This window comes from Sylvia atricapilla, chromosome 9 (assembly GCF_009819655.1).
Source record: "Sylvia atricapilla isolate bSylAtr1 chromosome 9, bSylAtr1.pri, whole genome shotgun sequence".
Taxonomy (NCBI): Eukaryota; Metazoa; Chordata; class Aves; order Passeriformes; family Sylviidae; genus Sylvia; species Sylvia atricapilla.
In genome coordinates, this window is record NC_089148.1 from 25,606,553 (window position 1) to 25,623,771 (window position 17,219).

General features: G+C 47.5%; 1 protein-coding gene across 1 annotated transcript in view; it reads right to left on the minus strand.

The window, feature by feature from the left end:
• The window catches only part of CACHD1 (cache domain containing 1), a 92,704-nt gene extending 80,735 nt beyond the window's left edge, over positions 1 to 11,969 (minus strand). Inside the window, exon 1 of the mRNA XM_066325348.1 lies at positions 11,769 to 11,969. Within this exon, the coding sequence (XP_066181445.1) occupies positions 11,769 to 11,969 (201 nt within the window). The remainder of the gene's footprint in view (positions 1 to 11,768) is intronic.
• Between the last annotated feature and the right edge of the window lie 5,250 nt (positions 11,970 to 17,219).

Consider the following 17,219-nt stretch of genomic DNA (forward strand, 5'->3'; position numbering starts at 1 on the left):
TGAGCTGCCACTCCTGCTCTTACCAAAACCAAAGCAGTGAACAGACACTTTATCCTCTTTCTCCATCTTTTCCCACAGGTGCTCAGCATCTTCTGAGATTTGGAATAACTAAGGTAGGTACAGACTCCTGCCAGCTCCGCCACAAAGGAAGTTATCTTACATCCACCAAAAAATTAAAAAAAAAAATCATTAAAAAGTAATTAAAAAATCTTTTTTCTTTCCACATCATCAAAGCAAAGGCAGAAGTAGAGAATCCTCCCCAGTGTGGGTGTGGGCCAGCTTTGCACTCCAGCCCGTGCAAACCACAGCCTTGCTAGAGCAAGGTTTCCGTAGTTTAATTACATTTGTAGACTTAGGGCCCAATGCTGACACTGGCTCTAACTTCATTTCTGAGCAAGGATCCCAAAAAGGATCCCGAGGAGGCTGTGAATCTATTTTCAGGATTCAAATGAAATGTCCTCTCCCAGCAGCAGCAGCAGAGCTCCAGCCCAGCTCCTCATGGGACAAGGAGGCTGCAGAACTGCCGGGTTTGTCAGGAACACCATTATCAAATGGGGTTCATTATCACCAAATGGAGCTGTGGGCTTCATCCCTCCAGACCCCTGCCAGGAACAGGGAATCCCAAACCGGTTTGGGTCGGAAGGGCCTTAAAGATCACCCCATTTCACCCCTGTCATGGCAGGGACACACTGTCCCAGGCTGCTCCAAGCCCTGTCCAGCTTGGCCTTGGACACTTCTAGGGATCCAGGGGCAGCCACAGCAAATCTGGGCTCCTGTGCTCACAAGGAACAATTTCCTCCAAATATCCAAACCTGCTCTCTTTCAGTCTCAAGCCATTCCTCCTTCTCCTATCATTCCATGCCCACATCCAAAGCCCCTATCTTCCACCAAATACTAAATCCCAGGGGATTTGTTGCCACCTTGTTATTTATTCCTCACTGGAATATTATTGGAGTGGTCCCTGCCACACCAGAGCTGCCACTCAGTTGTGCAGAGTGAGACCACGGGCAGGGAAGTGGCCTCCAGCACTCCAGTGGCACTGGGAAACAAGGAGACAGGGAATGGCAAACTGGAAATGGCAAAACTGGCCAAAAAACTCAAAGCAGAGGGCAGGAAATGGTGAGTGACGGGGAAGGCAGCAGAAATCCAGCCCCGCGGCTCCTTCCACCAGCACAGCAGTTTGATGCACAGACTCCAGGGGAACCCTCTGTGCCTCCCAAGGAGCCAAGTTTGGGATCAAAGGCCTAGGAGAAGAAAGGACATTTTTTGTGTCAAAGTTGCAGGAAGATGTGGGTTAATAAAAAGCAGGGATGAGCCTGACCTACACAGTGCGCACCTGCACCATACACGGAGAACAGCTTTCTTTACAATTCCAAAGAATCCCAAATTAACACCTTCCTGCACTAAATAATTTAATCATTATTATCCCTTTCGAGCTGCTTATTTTTCCTCCTCTTTATCCTGATTTTTCAGGCTCTGTGAAGCCATCCAGACAACACACACCAAGCAGGTCTGACATTTCCAACGAGCCTTCCCAGAGCAGCTCTGCATTCATTTCATCCCCACTCCTCATCTTCCTAAAATAGCTGCTGCACCTTTGCTCCTCCAGTGGAAATCCACCATTCCAAGCCCTGAGAACCCATGGCGATGGATGTTGGCTTTCATTTCTTTCTGGAGCCTGAGTTTCTATTCTTAGAAAGGCAGGAAAAAGCAGCGTTTCAGAGTCTGAGGTTGCAATTACCAGAACATACTTTTTTTTTTTTTTTAAAAATGTATTTCTAGACTTTCAGCCAACCACTTGCTGAATAAATACATAAATATGAAGGAGGAGGCAAAATTCTATTTATGTGACATCACAGTGAATCGATATTTTAAAATTCATGAGATTGAATTTCACACCAAATAAAAATAAACAACCGGTCATTTCTACTTCTATTAAACAAGTTATCTCCTATCGTGGCTGTGCTGGGGTTGCTTTAATTTTGGCTTTGCAGCCAGCAGTTTTAATGGAAATACAGCATCATTAGTGTGTCATTATTAAAAATTTCAGAAACCAAACACAGGTTTTGGAATAGAATCCTGTGTCCCAGTGGTGAGCTCAGCACAGCAGAGGCTCCTCTCTGCCAAGAACAGCTGGGTCATCACTGAACTGAATTTAACAACTTCAAGACCATCAAGGCACATCCATCAAAGCAGCTACTGGAACCATCTAGGGATTGTAAAAGAGAGCAGCAGCAGAATTCAAAAGGAAGAGCCAGAACATGATAATCTATAATTATAGTTTCGTTTCAGTCAAAACCAAAAAATTAAAAATAAGACTTCTTGTTTTCCCCCACTGCACTAATGAGCAGTAATTCACAAGAGAGGCTTGGCTACTTAGTGCCATTAGGTTTGGATTTGCAACCCCCACACTGGTGACTCTCATCTAAAGCTAACAAACCCTCAGGAGTTCACAATTTCCATCCTCCTCCTTCAATGTACGTGAATATTAACTTTCTTCCATTTTTTTAAAAGTCAGAATCTCCACAAAGGGAGACACAAGAGACTGTGTAACCTGGAATAAGATTTTCTAATTTTAATCAAACAGATCAAAGACTTAAACTGACAGTTTAAAACCAGCTGCCTGACGTGACAAACAAGAATCCTCAGTGCTCACAAAGTGCAGTTTTCCCTAGAAAATGCTGTGGGCAGCTGAATTCCACCAAAACAGACCCAGAGAAAAAATCCCACATCACACCTGGTGGTCCTGGAGAGCCACTGGCAAAAGGAATGAAAGATAATTCTGAAATTCACATTCAAGACAATTCCTTGGGCAAACAATGTGCCCAAGGAAGTCAAACTACCTACAGCTGTAACTTATTTAAATTAAATATCCTTTCATTGTTAAAACTGCTAAATGTATTAACCTCAAATGAAAAACACTCCTATTTTTATCCTTCATTGCCTTCCATACCACACAAAAATCCTGTCTCCAAAAAATATCGGTTTGGCCCCTCTGGAATACACCTGTCCATGAGGGCTTGACCAGATCGTTGCCAATCAGAAATATATAAAAAAAAATGGCTTTTTTTTGCAGCTTCAGCTTCCAGTAACAAAATATGGACTGCAATTTAGGATCCACAGAGTGGAAGTGGCTTTCCCTCCACATTTCACACTCCTTGCAATGATGGGAGATCCTGCTTCTTTCTTATTCTCCCAACAGTCTTTATGAAAAGTCAGAAATCCCACATGATTTCAATACTGGTGAAAAGAGGAAAAACAATCTGCTAATTCACTGACCACAGACAAGGCAATAAAAATATCCTGGATGTGATCTCCTTCTGTACCCACCTCCCATCAGCAGCTGCCCCTGTGCTGGTTTGCAATGGACAGACAACATCTGAAAGCAAAAATTTATATTTTGGAATATTTACTTTTGCTCCCACAAAATGTGTAACTCTATAGCCACACCAAGGAGTCCATTGTAGGGTATCCCCAAAAAGCTCTGCTGGCTTCCAGCACATCCAACACCTCAGCAGCCCAAAAAGCCTCACACCACTCGTTTTTCTCTTCCAGCACAAATCAAACATGACCAGTCTCTGCTGAGGACTGGGAATCCCAGCTCCCAGGGTCTGGGCAGCACCAGGAGCTGAGCCATCCCATGCTGGAGCCATCCCAGCTGACACAGCTCCAGGAATGGTCCCCGGGCAGGAGCAGCCCTGCTGTCACCCCACAGCTCTCCAGCTGACCAGTTTCTCAATGCTCGACCAGTTTCCAGTTTCTCATCCACGCCACGTGGAGAGGGAAAGGACAAGGAATCACCACTGGCACGGTGGTGATCCCTGCTCCCACACAGCTTCAGGGAAAAGGTGTCCTTTGATTTGGATAAATCCCAGAGCTCGTGCCAACCCACCAAACATTTCACTGCTGCCCCACACAGCTTGGGGCTCCTTTATTTTCCAACAAATCAAAGCTCTCCTGGCTCTCCTCTCTCTCCAGCCTTGGCTCCTGCTCCAGGCAAGCAGGCTCCCACACCACAGCTATTTTTGGGAGTCTGTCCCCTCTCCCCTCACAGCCCATCACCACAAACACCTCCCCAGGTTTGGTTTGATCCCAGCCCAAAAGGAAACGTTTCTAATTCTCCCTTTGCTGCAAGGGAGAGGAGCAGGGACTGAGCAGGAGTCAGTCACGGGAGCACCTCGGCCCTTTGGTGTGCCACCACCACATCACCTCTGTCAGGCTGGACTCACCTCCACCTGCAATTCAGTGTGAAATCCCAAAAAAACAGCACAAAAATAACCCTACCGGGGTGAACACACCAGAAATTCTGATTAAGGCGTTCCAGCTCCTAGAAACTTTTACGGCAACTTCCAGATGTGTCTATTTTAAAGTTTTGGGTTGGTTTTTTGTTGGGTTTTTTTCCTGGCCTCATTCCCACCTGTGACAATCCTAAGTACAGCCAGAAATTCCTACAGCATTGCAGGGATATGTGCAAAAGAAGGTCAAAACTGGACAGGGAGCACTGGCTAGACAGTTCTGCAGGCATGCTGAAAGGAAAATTACAGTTTTTTATCCAAAAGGTAGAAGGAGGTTCAAATCACACAGTCCAAGTTGTGCAGATGTGTGAGCTCAGAGGCCAGCAGCACCACAAAAAGCTGGTTTTATCAGCTGCTCCTGGCCGGGAAGTTGCTAAAGGGAGATGTAATAGTTTGCTTTTACTAATTATTGCAATTGTGCAAATATACTTCTGCAAAATCACCTGGGAGACTCTCCATCGAGGCAGTTGATCAAGTGACTCCATGAACACCTTTCCTGGGATTGGAAATGAGTGTTCCCGATCTGTGGCACCAGGATTGTTTCAAAAGTCAGCTCAGATTTTCCCTGCTAAAGCAGACACATAATTTCATCCAGATTTCTGCACAGAGCACGAGATTCAAGCAATAACTTGGCTTATGTTTTATATCAGAAAAGGAAAATTTCCACAACAGACATTGCATAAGCACTGATGTTTTTTATACTCTGTTTTCCATGGAAAAGAGAACACAAGGATATCCTTTCAGATTTCATTAACACCGTGTGGTATTGAACAACAACAAGCTACAGGAAAATGATAGGAAAATGATGATTGAGGAGTGCAGGATCTCTATATTTTTACACTTCATTCTGCATTAAACCTACAGTACAAGAGCTATTAATCAAAACCTCAGAAAAAATTTTGACATACAACAAGGTCGATACATAAGTTATTTAAGTTTCAACTAAGTTATATTATTCATGTACAGAAAAAAAATTAAAAAGAAAAAATATAGTATTTTCCTCTTCAACAGCATCAAAATAAATCATTCCTGGGCCATTTTCCAGCCCTTAGCCATGAAGTGTTGCCATTTCCAGGCTCAAGTAGCCCCAAATCCCAGTTCCACCTATGGAGTGCCCTAACAATGGAAATAAAACAAAATTTGGGCTACTTCCTTAGAGCTGGGCAGTTCCATACAGAAGAGCACTGAACTGACAAGGCTCCAAACATTTCTCAGCCAATTTCTCCCCAAAAACTGACAAATAAACAAAAAAAACCAACACTGTTTATTTTTAATTCTGCCTTTTAATATACAGACATAAAAGAATAAGAAGCACACACACAAGAAAACTTCTCTTTTGTCCCCCAATTCAAACACACCTTGCCTCTCTGCAAGAAGAGCATTTCTCGATGTTTTTTGACAACAAAAATCCAGGGATGTTTTTTTTTCCTGCCCAGTGGCAGAAGCAGAGCAGCTTCTCAGGCACCTACCAAGAAAAAAAAAAAAAAAACAAAAAACAAAAACCAAACCAAAAAAAAAACCAAAAACCAAGTGTGTTTCCTCGTGTTATCAGCCCTGCCACAGCTGAAATTCCCAACCACCTCCCAGAAGATGTGAATTCCTGCTGTCCCAGGGAGCACGGGATCCTTGGGCACAGCTCATTATCTGCCAGCCCACCTTGCTGCTCCACATCCCAACTTTTATCTGGCCGGGCCAGCCGCATTCCCGGCGTTTGAAGTGCAATGTCAGCCTCGGCTGATGCCTGCATCACTAAGGGATGGCCCCGACCCTTTGAAGAGACGGCTCAAAGCCTAATTCAAAATTCAAGATTTGCTCTCACTGGCTTTTTTTTTTTTTTTTTTTTTGGGAAATGTTTCATGTCAGGGGAAAAAAAAAAAGGAAAAAAAAAAGGAGTATGTGTGGAAAAGGATAAAAAATTTGGGCTGTCAAAGAGCCTAGACTAAAGCTGCTGTAGTTGCTGATTCCGACTAAGGCATAATCATGAGGAAAACAGATGAGGTTTTGCTCCGCTGCTTTCTGCTCTGTAATTATTACCACAGCACACACTACTGCCAAATGATAGCTGAAATAACCCAAAAAGGTACCATCAAACACTTCACAGCCTTCCTTACTTACTTACATGGGTTTTGTGTCTTGTTGTGTGGTGGGTTTTTTTTTTTTTTGGTTCTTTTTTTGTTTTATTTTGGGTGGGTTTTTTTGTTGGGTTTTGTTTTGGTTTTCGCTTTTTGTTTTTGGGGTTGTTTTTTTTTTGGTATTTCAGCTTCACAAGCTGAAAATTATAGGGAAAAAAAGCAGCAGATTTTTGTGCTGAAGGTGCACAAGGAACAGGTTTCAGAGCTGCAGGAGATGGGGTTTTACACCACTGGCCACAGACTTATTTATAAAGATCCATCAAATGAAGTGGAGAAATGTGTGAAGCCCCTGATTTCTGAGATGGAGAACCACCGTTCTGGCGTTTTTAAATGTCTGCAGGACAGCTCAAAGTGGGATTTATGTCTCCTAAGCAGTAAATCCATTAGCCAGAAGACAATCCCATCAGAAAAAAATAAATAATGCTGCATTCTGTCAGCGCTCATTTTCAAAAGGCTTGAATAAATGGACAGTTCTGGTGACTCCATCTCTTTGCCATCACCCAAAAACCCTCAAAGAATGTGGATTTTTCAGCCCATATAAACCCCTGGACATCTCCCCATCTCTGTGTTGTGCTTCTCTGAGCACAATCTGTTCTTCTTGAAAAACATATGGCCAGACAAGTTATTAGTGAGATAAATAAATAAATCATATGCTCACCAATCAAGCAGGAGAAGCCTGTACTAAGCTGCTATTTTACACACCACTGCATCGCCTGAGGTATTAATACATTATTGTTTGCACAGTACTAATATTAAAAACAAACTGGAAAGAAGTGACCAGCAAACTGCTTCTTTTTCAGATTCAAAATGACTTTTTTTTTTTAATCCCCCAAGATCAGCAGCAGACAGAGGGAAAGGGCTGTGCTTCCTTCACAGAGGAGGAGTTCAGGATTAGGATGGCAAAGTTGCATTCACAAATACTCAAAGCCCTCTGGGCCTACAACTTTTGTTACTGTCTGGCTGGAAACATCAACATGCATTTTGAGAGCTGCAGAGGCATTTAATGCTTTTCATCTTCAAAGCATTTCTTACTTCTTTCAACTCCGGCTGCAAGTATTATATCCCTGTTTTGGAGATGGAAATGTTACCTGGCTCCATCCACACTACCAAAAAATATTCCTCACTTCACCCAGAGCAGATCCAGGAGGTTAAACCTCGCCAAAACCAAACCGACCACTCACAAAAGCTCTGATTTATTCTTTTCCTGCCCTTTCACCTCCCAGCTAAAGAATTTCAGTTGTTTCAAGCAACAACCAACCCTGTAATTTCAGCCAGGCCAGAAAAGCTGGGATCAGACGAGCCAGGTAACAGCGACCGTGAAACTCCACCCGCAGATCAGGTCACGCCACAACCACCAATTTAGTTACAATTTTAGTAAAAAAGGGCTCTTAACTTTTAATTAGTGCTGAGTGCCAGCTCTGCCCAGGAGAATACATTACAGGATTGTCACACAAGTACTCATTGACTGAGCTCCAGCCCTTGGCAAGTGATGCCATGGGATATTTAGGATGCAGTTTGCTGAGGAATGACAAGGAGTACAGAGCTGGGATTGCACTCTGCCTCCCGAGGATGCCAGAAGGTGTTCCCTGGAAAGGACAGGGATGCGCTGGCTGCTGAAAACACAAGGGAACAGTTACAGCACAACCCACAATCCTTCTCCTGCACCCTCTGTCCCACAGGAGGGAGAGGGAAGGGAAGAGATTGTGGTGAGGCTGCTCCTGGTTCACTCTGGGCACAAACATAAACACATCACCTCTGCTGCTCAGGGCAAAAATCCCTGTAAAGGTGTGTATGTACACACCACTCACATCCCAGTATGTGAAAGGGAAGACACAGAACATTAAGACACAGCAACATCATTAACTGGGGGTTTGGCAGAGCTGTCAAACAGAGGGGGAACCATAATTAATCAGAGCAACAGAAAAAAAATCAGACAACTGATGAACTTTCAATATTTAACCACTCCTGGAGAAACAACACAGAGGCAGACACCCAGGAACTCACACACACACTGCAGAGCCCAGCACGTGCTCTCACTAAGGGAATCCTCGGTATGGTACAAATACGTATATTCTAATTGGAAATTTAAATAAGAAACTCTTAAGCTGCTGTTCAACACTTTCATCAGCAAATGATGCAACTCACGAGTTGTCACCTACCCTACACGATCCTCAGCTGCTCCAGGCAGTACCATTCAAGGAATAAATTTATAAATGAAACCAGAGCACTTGCACGGGCGAGGAGACAAAGCACTCCCCAAAGGTAACAGTGAGCCACTGCCCTCATGCAAGTCTCTGTAAATAGAAAGCAGCGGCGTGAGTGCCAAAATCAACTGTCAGACTGGTGCTGCCACCAGACACCTCTCTCATCCTCAGTCTGCCTGGAGCTTCAGCCTCTCCTCCAGCTGTCCCTCACTCCCCTCAACAACGCAAAACAAAGTGATTTTATGAGGAACACTCAGCCCTCAGAGTGCCTGGACCAGTGCCATGAAGCACAGGTACAGAAGGAGAAGGTGCCACAGGAAGGAGACACCGTGCAGAGAAGGAGCTCGTTCACAGCACCGCCGGCACTCCCACGGAAATGTGATTTATTCACATCTCACAGCTTCCACGTCCATCCCTCCCTGCCCCTTCTCACACGCATTTAAGGCTCACAAATTCCGTGCTTCTCCTCTTACCTCCTCCACCTGCTCCTCTGGTGTCCGCTCTGGAGACCCCACCTCATCCTGCACCTACGGAGGCTCCGTCTACACTTTTCTCTTTTCCCAGACTCGAAACACACCCAACCAACCTCTCACCTTCACTCTATTGAAGCATTTCCACCTGCTCCTGCACTCATTGGATGCTTGCTCCCCACCTCCAGCTCAGGCAGAGCCTTCCTGCAAAGCCCTCTGGTGACACCACCACCACCTCCTGCCTGTCAGCAGGATGTGCAGATGTGGGAGCCACAGCTGGCAAGGACCAGAGCACGCAAGGGAAGCATCAAATCCTGCCACTTCCTCCTCTCCGGTTTATGAAACGGAATAAAACCGCGGCTCGCTAATGGCTGGAATCAACCCTTCCTCCTGCCACCACGGCTTCCCCTCATTAGTCCTGATTTAGGGGACTGTCACCCTCTAAAGCAGGACAACACCCTTGGGTTTGTATCCAGTTTTAAAGGATAAAAGCGTTCTCGCTCTCCTCCCAAAACCCAACACCTTTCCTCTCTATCTTTTCGGCCAACACAACCTGTTTGCCTCAGCCCAAGCATCCCCACTGTGCTGGCAGCCCTCACCTGGCTCCAGGTGCTCACCACCACGCACCAACAGCCCTGAACAAGCAGAAAAAAAGGAGAATTCTGTGCCAGCTACCCCCAGCACTGCCTGAGCAGGCTCTGGAAATTTCAGCCCTGAAACCAAGTGAGAAGCACGAGCTGCAGTGACACATGTCATAACATTTTTTGTTCTACTGTAGGAGGTCAGCAAAAAAGCCTCTAAAATCAGGGGAGGTTTGTTCCCACCGGTTTTTAATCTTAAACAGCTGTAATAATGTTCCAGGGGGGAGCAAAGGACAGGCTGGGCATTAGCGTGATGCGAGCTGAGACAGTCAAAATATGAAGCATATAAAAATAGAGTATGAAAAGGGTTTCAGTTTAACGACCAGTTTCACCACATTAAATTACTTCAGGGCCTTAAATATCCAACTAATAGTAAACAGAATTTTAACATTATTTGCATCTCGGTGCACTGGCATCCAGATTGCTCCCGAGCTCGGATCATCGGTGGAATTCTTGGAAAGAAAACCTGGCTCATCCTAGGGTTAATTCCTATAACAAGGTATATTTTTACGAGCTGCCTTTTCAAATACAACACACATTGAGGCGATCGTATTATAATTTTATTTTAACGCCAGAAACGGATTTAGCAATGCAATTATACTGACTTAATTTGCATTAAGTCAGAGACTCCACCAAAGCAAAGGATTATGCTTATATCTTTTGAGGGGAAATACATACGTGCGTATGCACAGCAGAAGGGGGGAAAAAAGGGACTTCCTTGAATTCAGTACATCAATAATGTACCTTGTTAAGTGAAGTCATTTAAATCCGCGTCTTCTTAGCATCAAGGACAAGAGACAGCTCAGTGTTTGCCCGGACAAAACGAGCCCTAGGAGGCCGCCCAGCACAATGATGGTCCAGAGGTGAGAGAATGCAGCCAGTTTAGAGAAGATAAAAGGCCATTTGGGTAGAGACCCCCGCTGATCCTATGAAAGTGTCTCCTTTTCAATTTGGGAGGCTTTTAAAACTGCATTTGCTACTGACCATACCTTCCCCCGAAAGCCGCCTGGGATCCGATTTCACTTTTCCCCCCCGGCCGCAGCGGGTGTGCAGCCGCCGGCTGTACCCGCAGGTACCGGCGCTCCCCAGCAGAACAGCCCGCAAACAACACGGAACTGCCGCCACCGCCAATAACCTTCCCCCGAACTGCGGGGATTAAACTCCTCCGGGGCCGGGAAGCACCGCTGGCCCCGCCGCTCCTGCCCGCGGGATGCTCGGCCGGCACCGGCTCAGCCCCGAGCCCGGCCCCGGGCCCCTCCGCCACTGCGGGAGGCGGCTCGGGCTACTCCTATTGTGTAAACTGCAAATAAAACGAGAAACAACAAAACCGCTACGGCCGCGTTCGCCTTCGGGCGGGCGGCACTGCGGGGGAAGAGAGAACCGGGGCCGGGGAGAGCCGAGGTGAGGGAACGGGACCAGAGAAAACTGGGGCTGGAGAGAGCCGGGGCTGGAGAGAGCCGAGGTGAGGGAACGGGGCCGGGGAGAGCCGAGGTGACAGAGCGGGGCCGGAGAGAGCCGGGGCTGAGGGAGCGGGGCCGGAGAGAGCCGAGGTGAGGGAGCCGAGCCGGAGAGAACCGGGGCTGAGGAGAGCCGGGGCTGAGGGAACGGGGCCGGAGAGAACCGGGGCTGAGGGGAGCCGAGGTGACGGAGCGGGGCCGGAGAGAACCGGGGATGAGGGAACGGGGCCGGAGAGAACCGGGGCTGGAGAGAACCGGGGCTGAGGGAGCGGGGCCGGAGAGAGCCGAGGTGAGGGAGCGGAGCCGGAGAGAACCGGGGCTGGAGAGAACCGGGGCTGAGGGGAGCCGGGCCGGAGAGAGCCGGGGATGAGGGAGCGGAGGAGCCGGGGGAAGCCGGGCAGCCCGCGCAGGGGGAGGAGGGAAAGTTTGCGAAGAAGAAAAGAACCGAGGGAAGGAGGGGGAAGAAAGAAAGAAATGAACGGAGAGAGAAAGGGCAAGGCAGGAATCGAGAAGAGCGAGGTAAGGAAGGAGGGAAAACCAGGCGAGGCGCGGGCCGGGCCGGGCCGTACCTGCATGGTGACGACCCTCAGCTCCTCGGTGGCGAGTTTCCTCATCTGGCTGGCCAGGACTTGCGCCTCGTCCAGGATGGAGAACTCCGCCTCGGCGGCGCCCAGCGAGCACAGCAGCGCCAGGCACAGGAGGCCGAGCGGCCCCCGGCCCCGGCGGGCAGCGGCGGCTCGGGGCTGCAGCCGCCCGCCGCCCCGCGCCATGCTGGGGAGCGCCGGCCGCGGCCACCGCCCGGCCCCGCTCAGCGCCGCGGGCCGCCCGCCATGCAGAGGGGACGGCGGGCGCTGCCCGGCTCACGGCGCTCCGCGGGCCCCGGGGAGACGCGGGAGAGAGGCAAACTGCGGCGCGGAGGAGGAGCAGCGGGAGCGGCGGGGCCGAGCGGAGGCGCCGCGGGCAGGGGGAGGTGTCTGGCTGCGGCCGCGGCGCTGCGGGCGGGGGCCGGGGCCGGGCCCCCCGCTCCAGCTCCGCCCCGGAGGCCGCCGTGCCCCCGGGCCGGGCGGGGGAAGCGGGGACACGGGGCGGCCAGCCTCGGGGCGGCCAGCCTGGATCGGCCGCCAGCGTGTTCCCAAACTCGCCGCTCTGCCTCCTTTTTTTAAAAAAAAACTCTTTTAAAACTTTTTTTTTTTTTTCCTTCATCTTCCCTTTTCATTTTATTTGTTTTATTTTATCAGTGCTCGACGTCTCCTTTCGCAAGCCCGAGCCATCCGTCCCCCCGGCCACGGCACCGCCCAGCGCGGCCTCGTGTGGAGCAGCGAGCCCGGAGGAAATGTTTGTCGTGCAACTGACGCGGGCAATAAACAGATAAATGAATGGAAGGAACGGTGGCAAAGTCGAGCCCAGCTCGTGGCACACACAGCTGCACTCCCTGCAGGAGCAACATTTATAAAACAAGCCGAGATACCTAGAGAAAAACCCCCTTGGGGGCAGGAAATCGAAGAATCCCAGAATGGTTTGGGTTGAAGGACCTTAAAATCCATCCAGTGCCACCGCTGCCATGGGCAGGGGTACCTTCCACTGTCCCGGGTTGCTCTGTCCAGCCTGGCCTTGGAAACTTCCAGCGATCCAGGGGCATCCCCAGCTTACCTGGGCACCCTGTGCCAGGGCCTGCCCACGCTCACAGGGAAGAATCTATTCCTGATTTCCAATCTAAACCTAATCCCCTTCAGTTTCAAGACATTCCACCCTTGTCCTATCACTGTGCCCTTGTAAAAAGTTGTGTTGATGCCATGTGCACAAGCACACAAGCCCTGCATCCAGCAATGTGTAGCAGCACACTGAAATCCTAGAATCACGGAATAAGGAAATTGGAAAAGACCTCCAAGATCATCAAATCCAACCACTGAGCCATGTCTCCAGGTGCCAGCTCCACACACCTTTTGAACACTTCCAGTGATGATGATCCACAGCTGTCCTGACCTTCCTTACACCTTCCCTCCTGACCATCAAGCTACATCAGGTTATGTTAGGAAAACTCAAAGGAGGACTAAATTTTGGGAGGGAAAGCCAAATTGGCATTGTACAGCACCCGGAGGTGCTGCCCAGCAATCAACAAGCCCAAGAAGCCAAACACCAGGCCCACGCAAAACACACCCCCTCCAGATTTACTCTTCATCAATTAACACTTCATAGTTGTGCAGGTGTAGATAATGTTCAAATAAATCTGGCCCGTAGAGGCACAGTGGCTCCAATAACCCACATCCACAGTTACATTTTTAGGAGTCCCACCAGAGCCACTTGTGTCCTGTAGCAGTAAATTCCAGGAGTTAACAATTCATCCAAGCATTCATACAACGTATTATTTACTATAATCATGTCCTATTTCCTTGAAATGTGGTTTCTGTCTGCTTTAATGGTTGATTTTTTGACTACTCCCAGGTGCTGGTGCCCACAGCAATTCCTCATCCCTCTTTGTCAGGGATGGGAGCTGGGTCACACCTGAAACTTGCTCCTCCCAGCAGTATTTGCTGGTAACTCTGAGGGACAGCAGCAAAACTCTTTCATTTGATTTTAACAAATGAAAAACAATCCTTCCTAGGCAAAAGCTGCATCAGCTTATCTTTGGCTTTTGTTCATTTAGGTGACTTATGAGCCTAATGTAATTTTTATTTATATTTATATCTCTATATATGTATTTTTAGTCAATATTCCTGAGAATACTGGTTTAGCCAAAGCAACCCAAAACCAAAGGATGCCTCTCAAAGCTGCCCTAATTGTTACCTGATATTTCCATTGCTGAAGCAGCAATTTCTACCTGAAAGTCAAGGATTTTTTCTTTCCATCGTGCTGAAGCTTCTGGACTTCTGTTGGAAAATCTTCCCTGGGCCCAAGGGAGGGGCAAAACCCAGCCAAATTCACACTTAGCAGTGGTCATTTCATATTACATTTTACTTTATTTTATTAGATTCACCAGTGTAGGACACAAAGGTTTTAAATGATCACGAGAAGCCACGTGCTTTTTCAATATCCTGGCTAAAGCACACTTCTAAAAAGTTGTATTTTATTTCTAATACAACTGCGTGTTTGAAAACTTCATATCGGAATTTTGTTACGTAATTAATTACCAAATCAAGGTCACAGCCAGAGCTCCAAGGATTTCCGAGTCATCCCATTCCTGCACCCCGTCACAAGGTTAACACTACAAATAGACCTTTTTTTTTATATCAGCTAACCCCAGGAAATGAATGAGGCGATTGTCCTTCAGCTTCCAAAGCCCCGGGATGCTGCTGCTCGTGATGGAACCAACTGAACAGGTTTCACATTTTCGTGTACAACCAAAACTCATTGAGTGCAGAGCCCTGGAGGCAAACCTGGGCTCCTCCTGGAGTTCCCATGTGCTTCCTGCCTCCTCTCTTCCCTGGAGGAGCAATCCAGCCTCCAGCACGGGGGAGTTCTTCCAGGATGTGGGAATCAGACCCAAGTTCCAACCCAGGGATCCACCAGTGAGTGTTTCTAAATCATGCTCGGTCAGTGTCACAAAACGTTGAGGGAAAAAATCTCCCTCCAAAATGCCAAGGGGAAAAGAGATAAAGAAAAGACCCCTAAATTTGGATTCTGTGATCTTTGAATGTTAGTTAAAGCTGTCGATTCAGACCATCTGATGTTTGTCACCTTCTCAAACCTGGTCTGTCAGAGCTGTGGATTGAATCTGTCTCCTCCTGTCACAGAACCATGGAGTTGTTGAGGTTGGGAAATCCTCTAAGATCATCAAGCCCAACAGTACCTCCATGTTCACCATGAAACCACATCCTCCAGTGCCACATCCACACCTTTTTTGGATACTTCCAGGGATGGTGACTCCACCACAGGCCCAGCCAAGCCTTATCCATGAAGAAATTTCTCCTGCTACCCAATCTAAGGTGATTAGGTTAGGTGGTGGTGCAACGTGAAGCCATTTCCTCTCATCCTGTTATTTCACTTTGGGGTAAATCCTGGAGAAGAGGAGGATCACCCTTGCTTGGCTTGTGGCATCCCAAAATTGGAGCTGCTGGAGGCTGGAGAGGGAAAGGACCTGTAGGATGAAGAGCAGCTGCTCTGCTCTGCTAAAAGCAGCTTACAGATTTGCAAAATCGAGGCCACACGTGAAAAACATCGCTTTTCCTTTTAGAGAACAGGGAAAGAGAGCTGCAGTGTCAGTGCTGGAGCATGGGAAGGGGAGGAACACGTGTCAGATATAAATCCCAGCCCCACAGTGGGAGTAAACTCGCTCTGACAGCAGCACAGGCAGATGCCAAGCGGGTCAGTCGGGAAGCAGAACGAGTGGGATGGCTCTGGGGAAAAACACTATTCCTGTAGGGAGTGACTCAACGTGGCTTATTAATGGTGTGTCCCCTCTGCAGGGATCAGGGTACGACTGATATATCTTCTCCAGTTGCTCTGCAGATAAATATTCCTTTTCTGTTCTGAAAACTGGGATGAAACTGTAAATAAAGATCCATATGCGTGCAGAGGTCTCTTCTCTCCCTGGCACATCCCTGTACTCTCCCAGCAAACTGAGATCACCACAGGTTGAAAACAATGTGGTCTGACCACTGGAAAATCCCCTTAAAAGTGGCACTTCTTTTATCATACTGCTCTTCTGGCCTGCAAGCAACACAATATACACTCCAGAAGGTGATTAGGTAGTTATGAGATAGTTTGGAATAATAAAACAGTTTGGAAGGCTCATAGTTCCTGCCCAATCCTCCTCCCAGTCCATAGAGTTTCCCTAACTGGTCGTGTTCAAGCTGCACATCCAAAAACCCTCACAGAGATGGAGCAACTCCCAGGCCCTCACCAAGAAAGGAACTGTGGAACTCTTTGTGGCTCCCATCTCCAACCTCAAAGCAAAGGCTAAATTTAATCCTTTGGTATAAACCCAGAATAAAAATGGAGAAAATGAAAGTTTGCATGAGGGAAAAAAAAAAAAAATTTGCATTTTGCTTTGCTGCAATTCTTGCCCTGTATCATCTCCTGGTTCACTTGCTTTTATTTTATTTATGCTTATTTTTATTTCCCCTTTACAATTTGCCTTAATTTGGTTGTGGCCATCAGCACATGGGCCAAGTCTGAGGGCTTCATCTCCCCATGTTGATTTTCATGTTTAGTTTCCCATCCCTCTCATTATGCCTCTAAATATTTCCTCTGGAAGTTACAGGTTTGTGTTAGTTTTGGCTGTAGTTCTCGCTTCCCCAATAAGTTTGATCTTTGCTCACTCCTGAGAGTTACAAGTTGTACACTGGATTAAGCCAAGGGTAGTAACTCTAATTCTTGGATTTAGGGTGGAATTTTTCTAGTAGCAATTGATTCAATTTCATCTGCAAACTGCTCCTCCAAACCTCGTTTTCTTCTATGCAAATGACAAAACCATGTTATGCATCAGAAATAACAGTTCCTTGAACAAATTTAATTAATTCCTGATTGGGACAGCACCTGTATAGCTGTTTTTAGGTCTGCACTCTTACAAATACCCATTTTCACAAGTGCTGGGACCTCTAAAACTCGAAACTCCAAATTTTGTCTCCTAGAGCAACATCTGCCCACCTAATCAGTCATTCCCCTGCAGATCACAACCAGCAATGAAAATGGGAAAAAAAATACCTTGGTCTCCTCCCTGTGCAGCAAGTTTGCCTCTGAGAGCATTCTTTCCACAGCACCATCATCACCAGACAATATATTTAATATATTTAATGAAAGGCATCACGTGTGTGGTGTGGGATTTCAAAGTGAGCATTGTGCCCAGCTGCACGGCTCAGCACTGGGAAAACCTGATGTGAGCAAGCAGGGCTGCAGCACAAGAATCCCTGCTGTGGGCTCTGATTTTACACTGAATTTTATCCTAAATGTCCCCGGGTATGATGGAAGGGAGAAAACAAAACCAGAGGCTTCAAACTCTCGCCGTTGCAGGGCTGAAAAGTTTAAGCAAGTGCAGAGGCCACGAGGAGGAGGGAAGGGTTGGGGTGAATGCTGGAAGATGA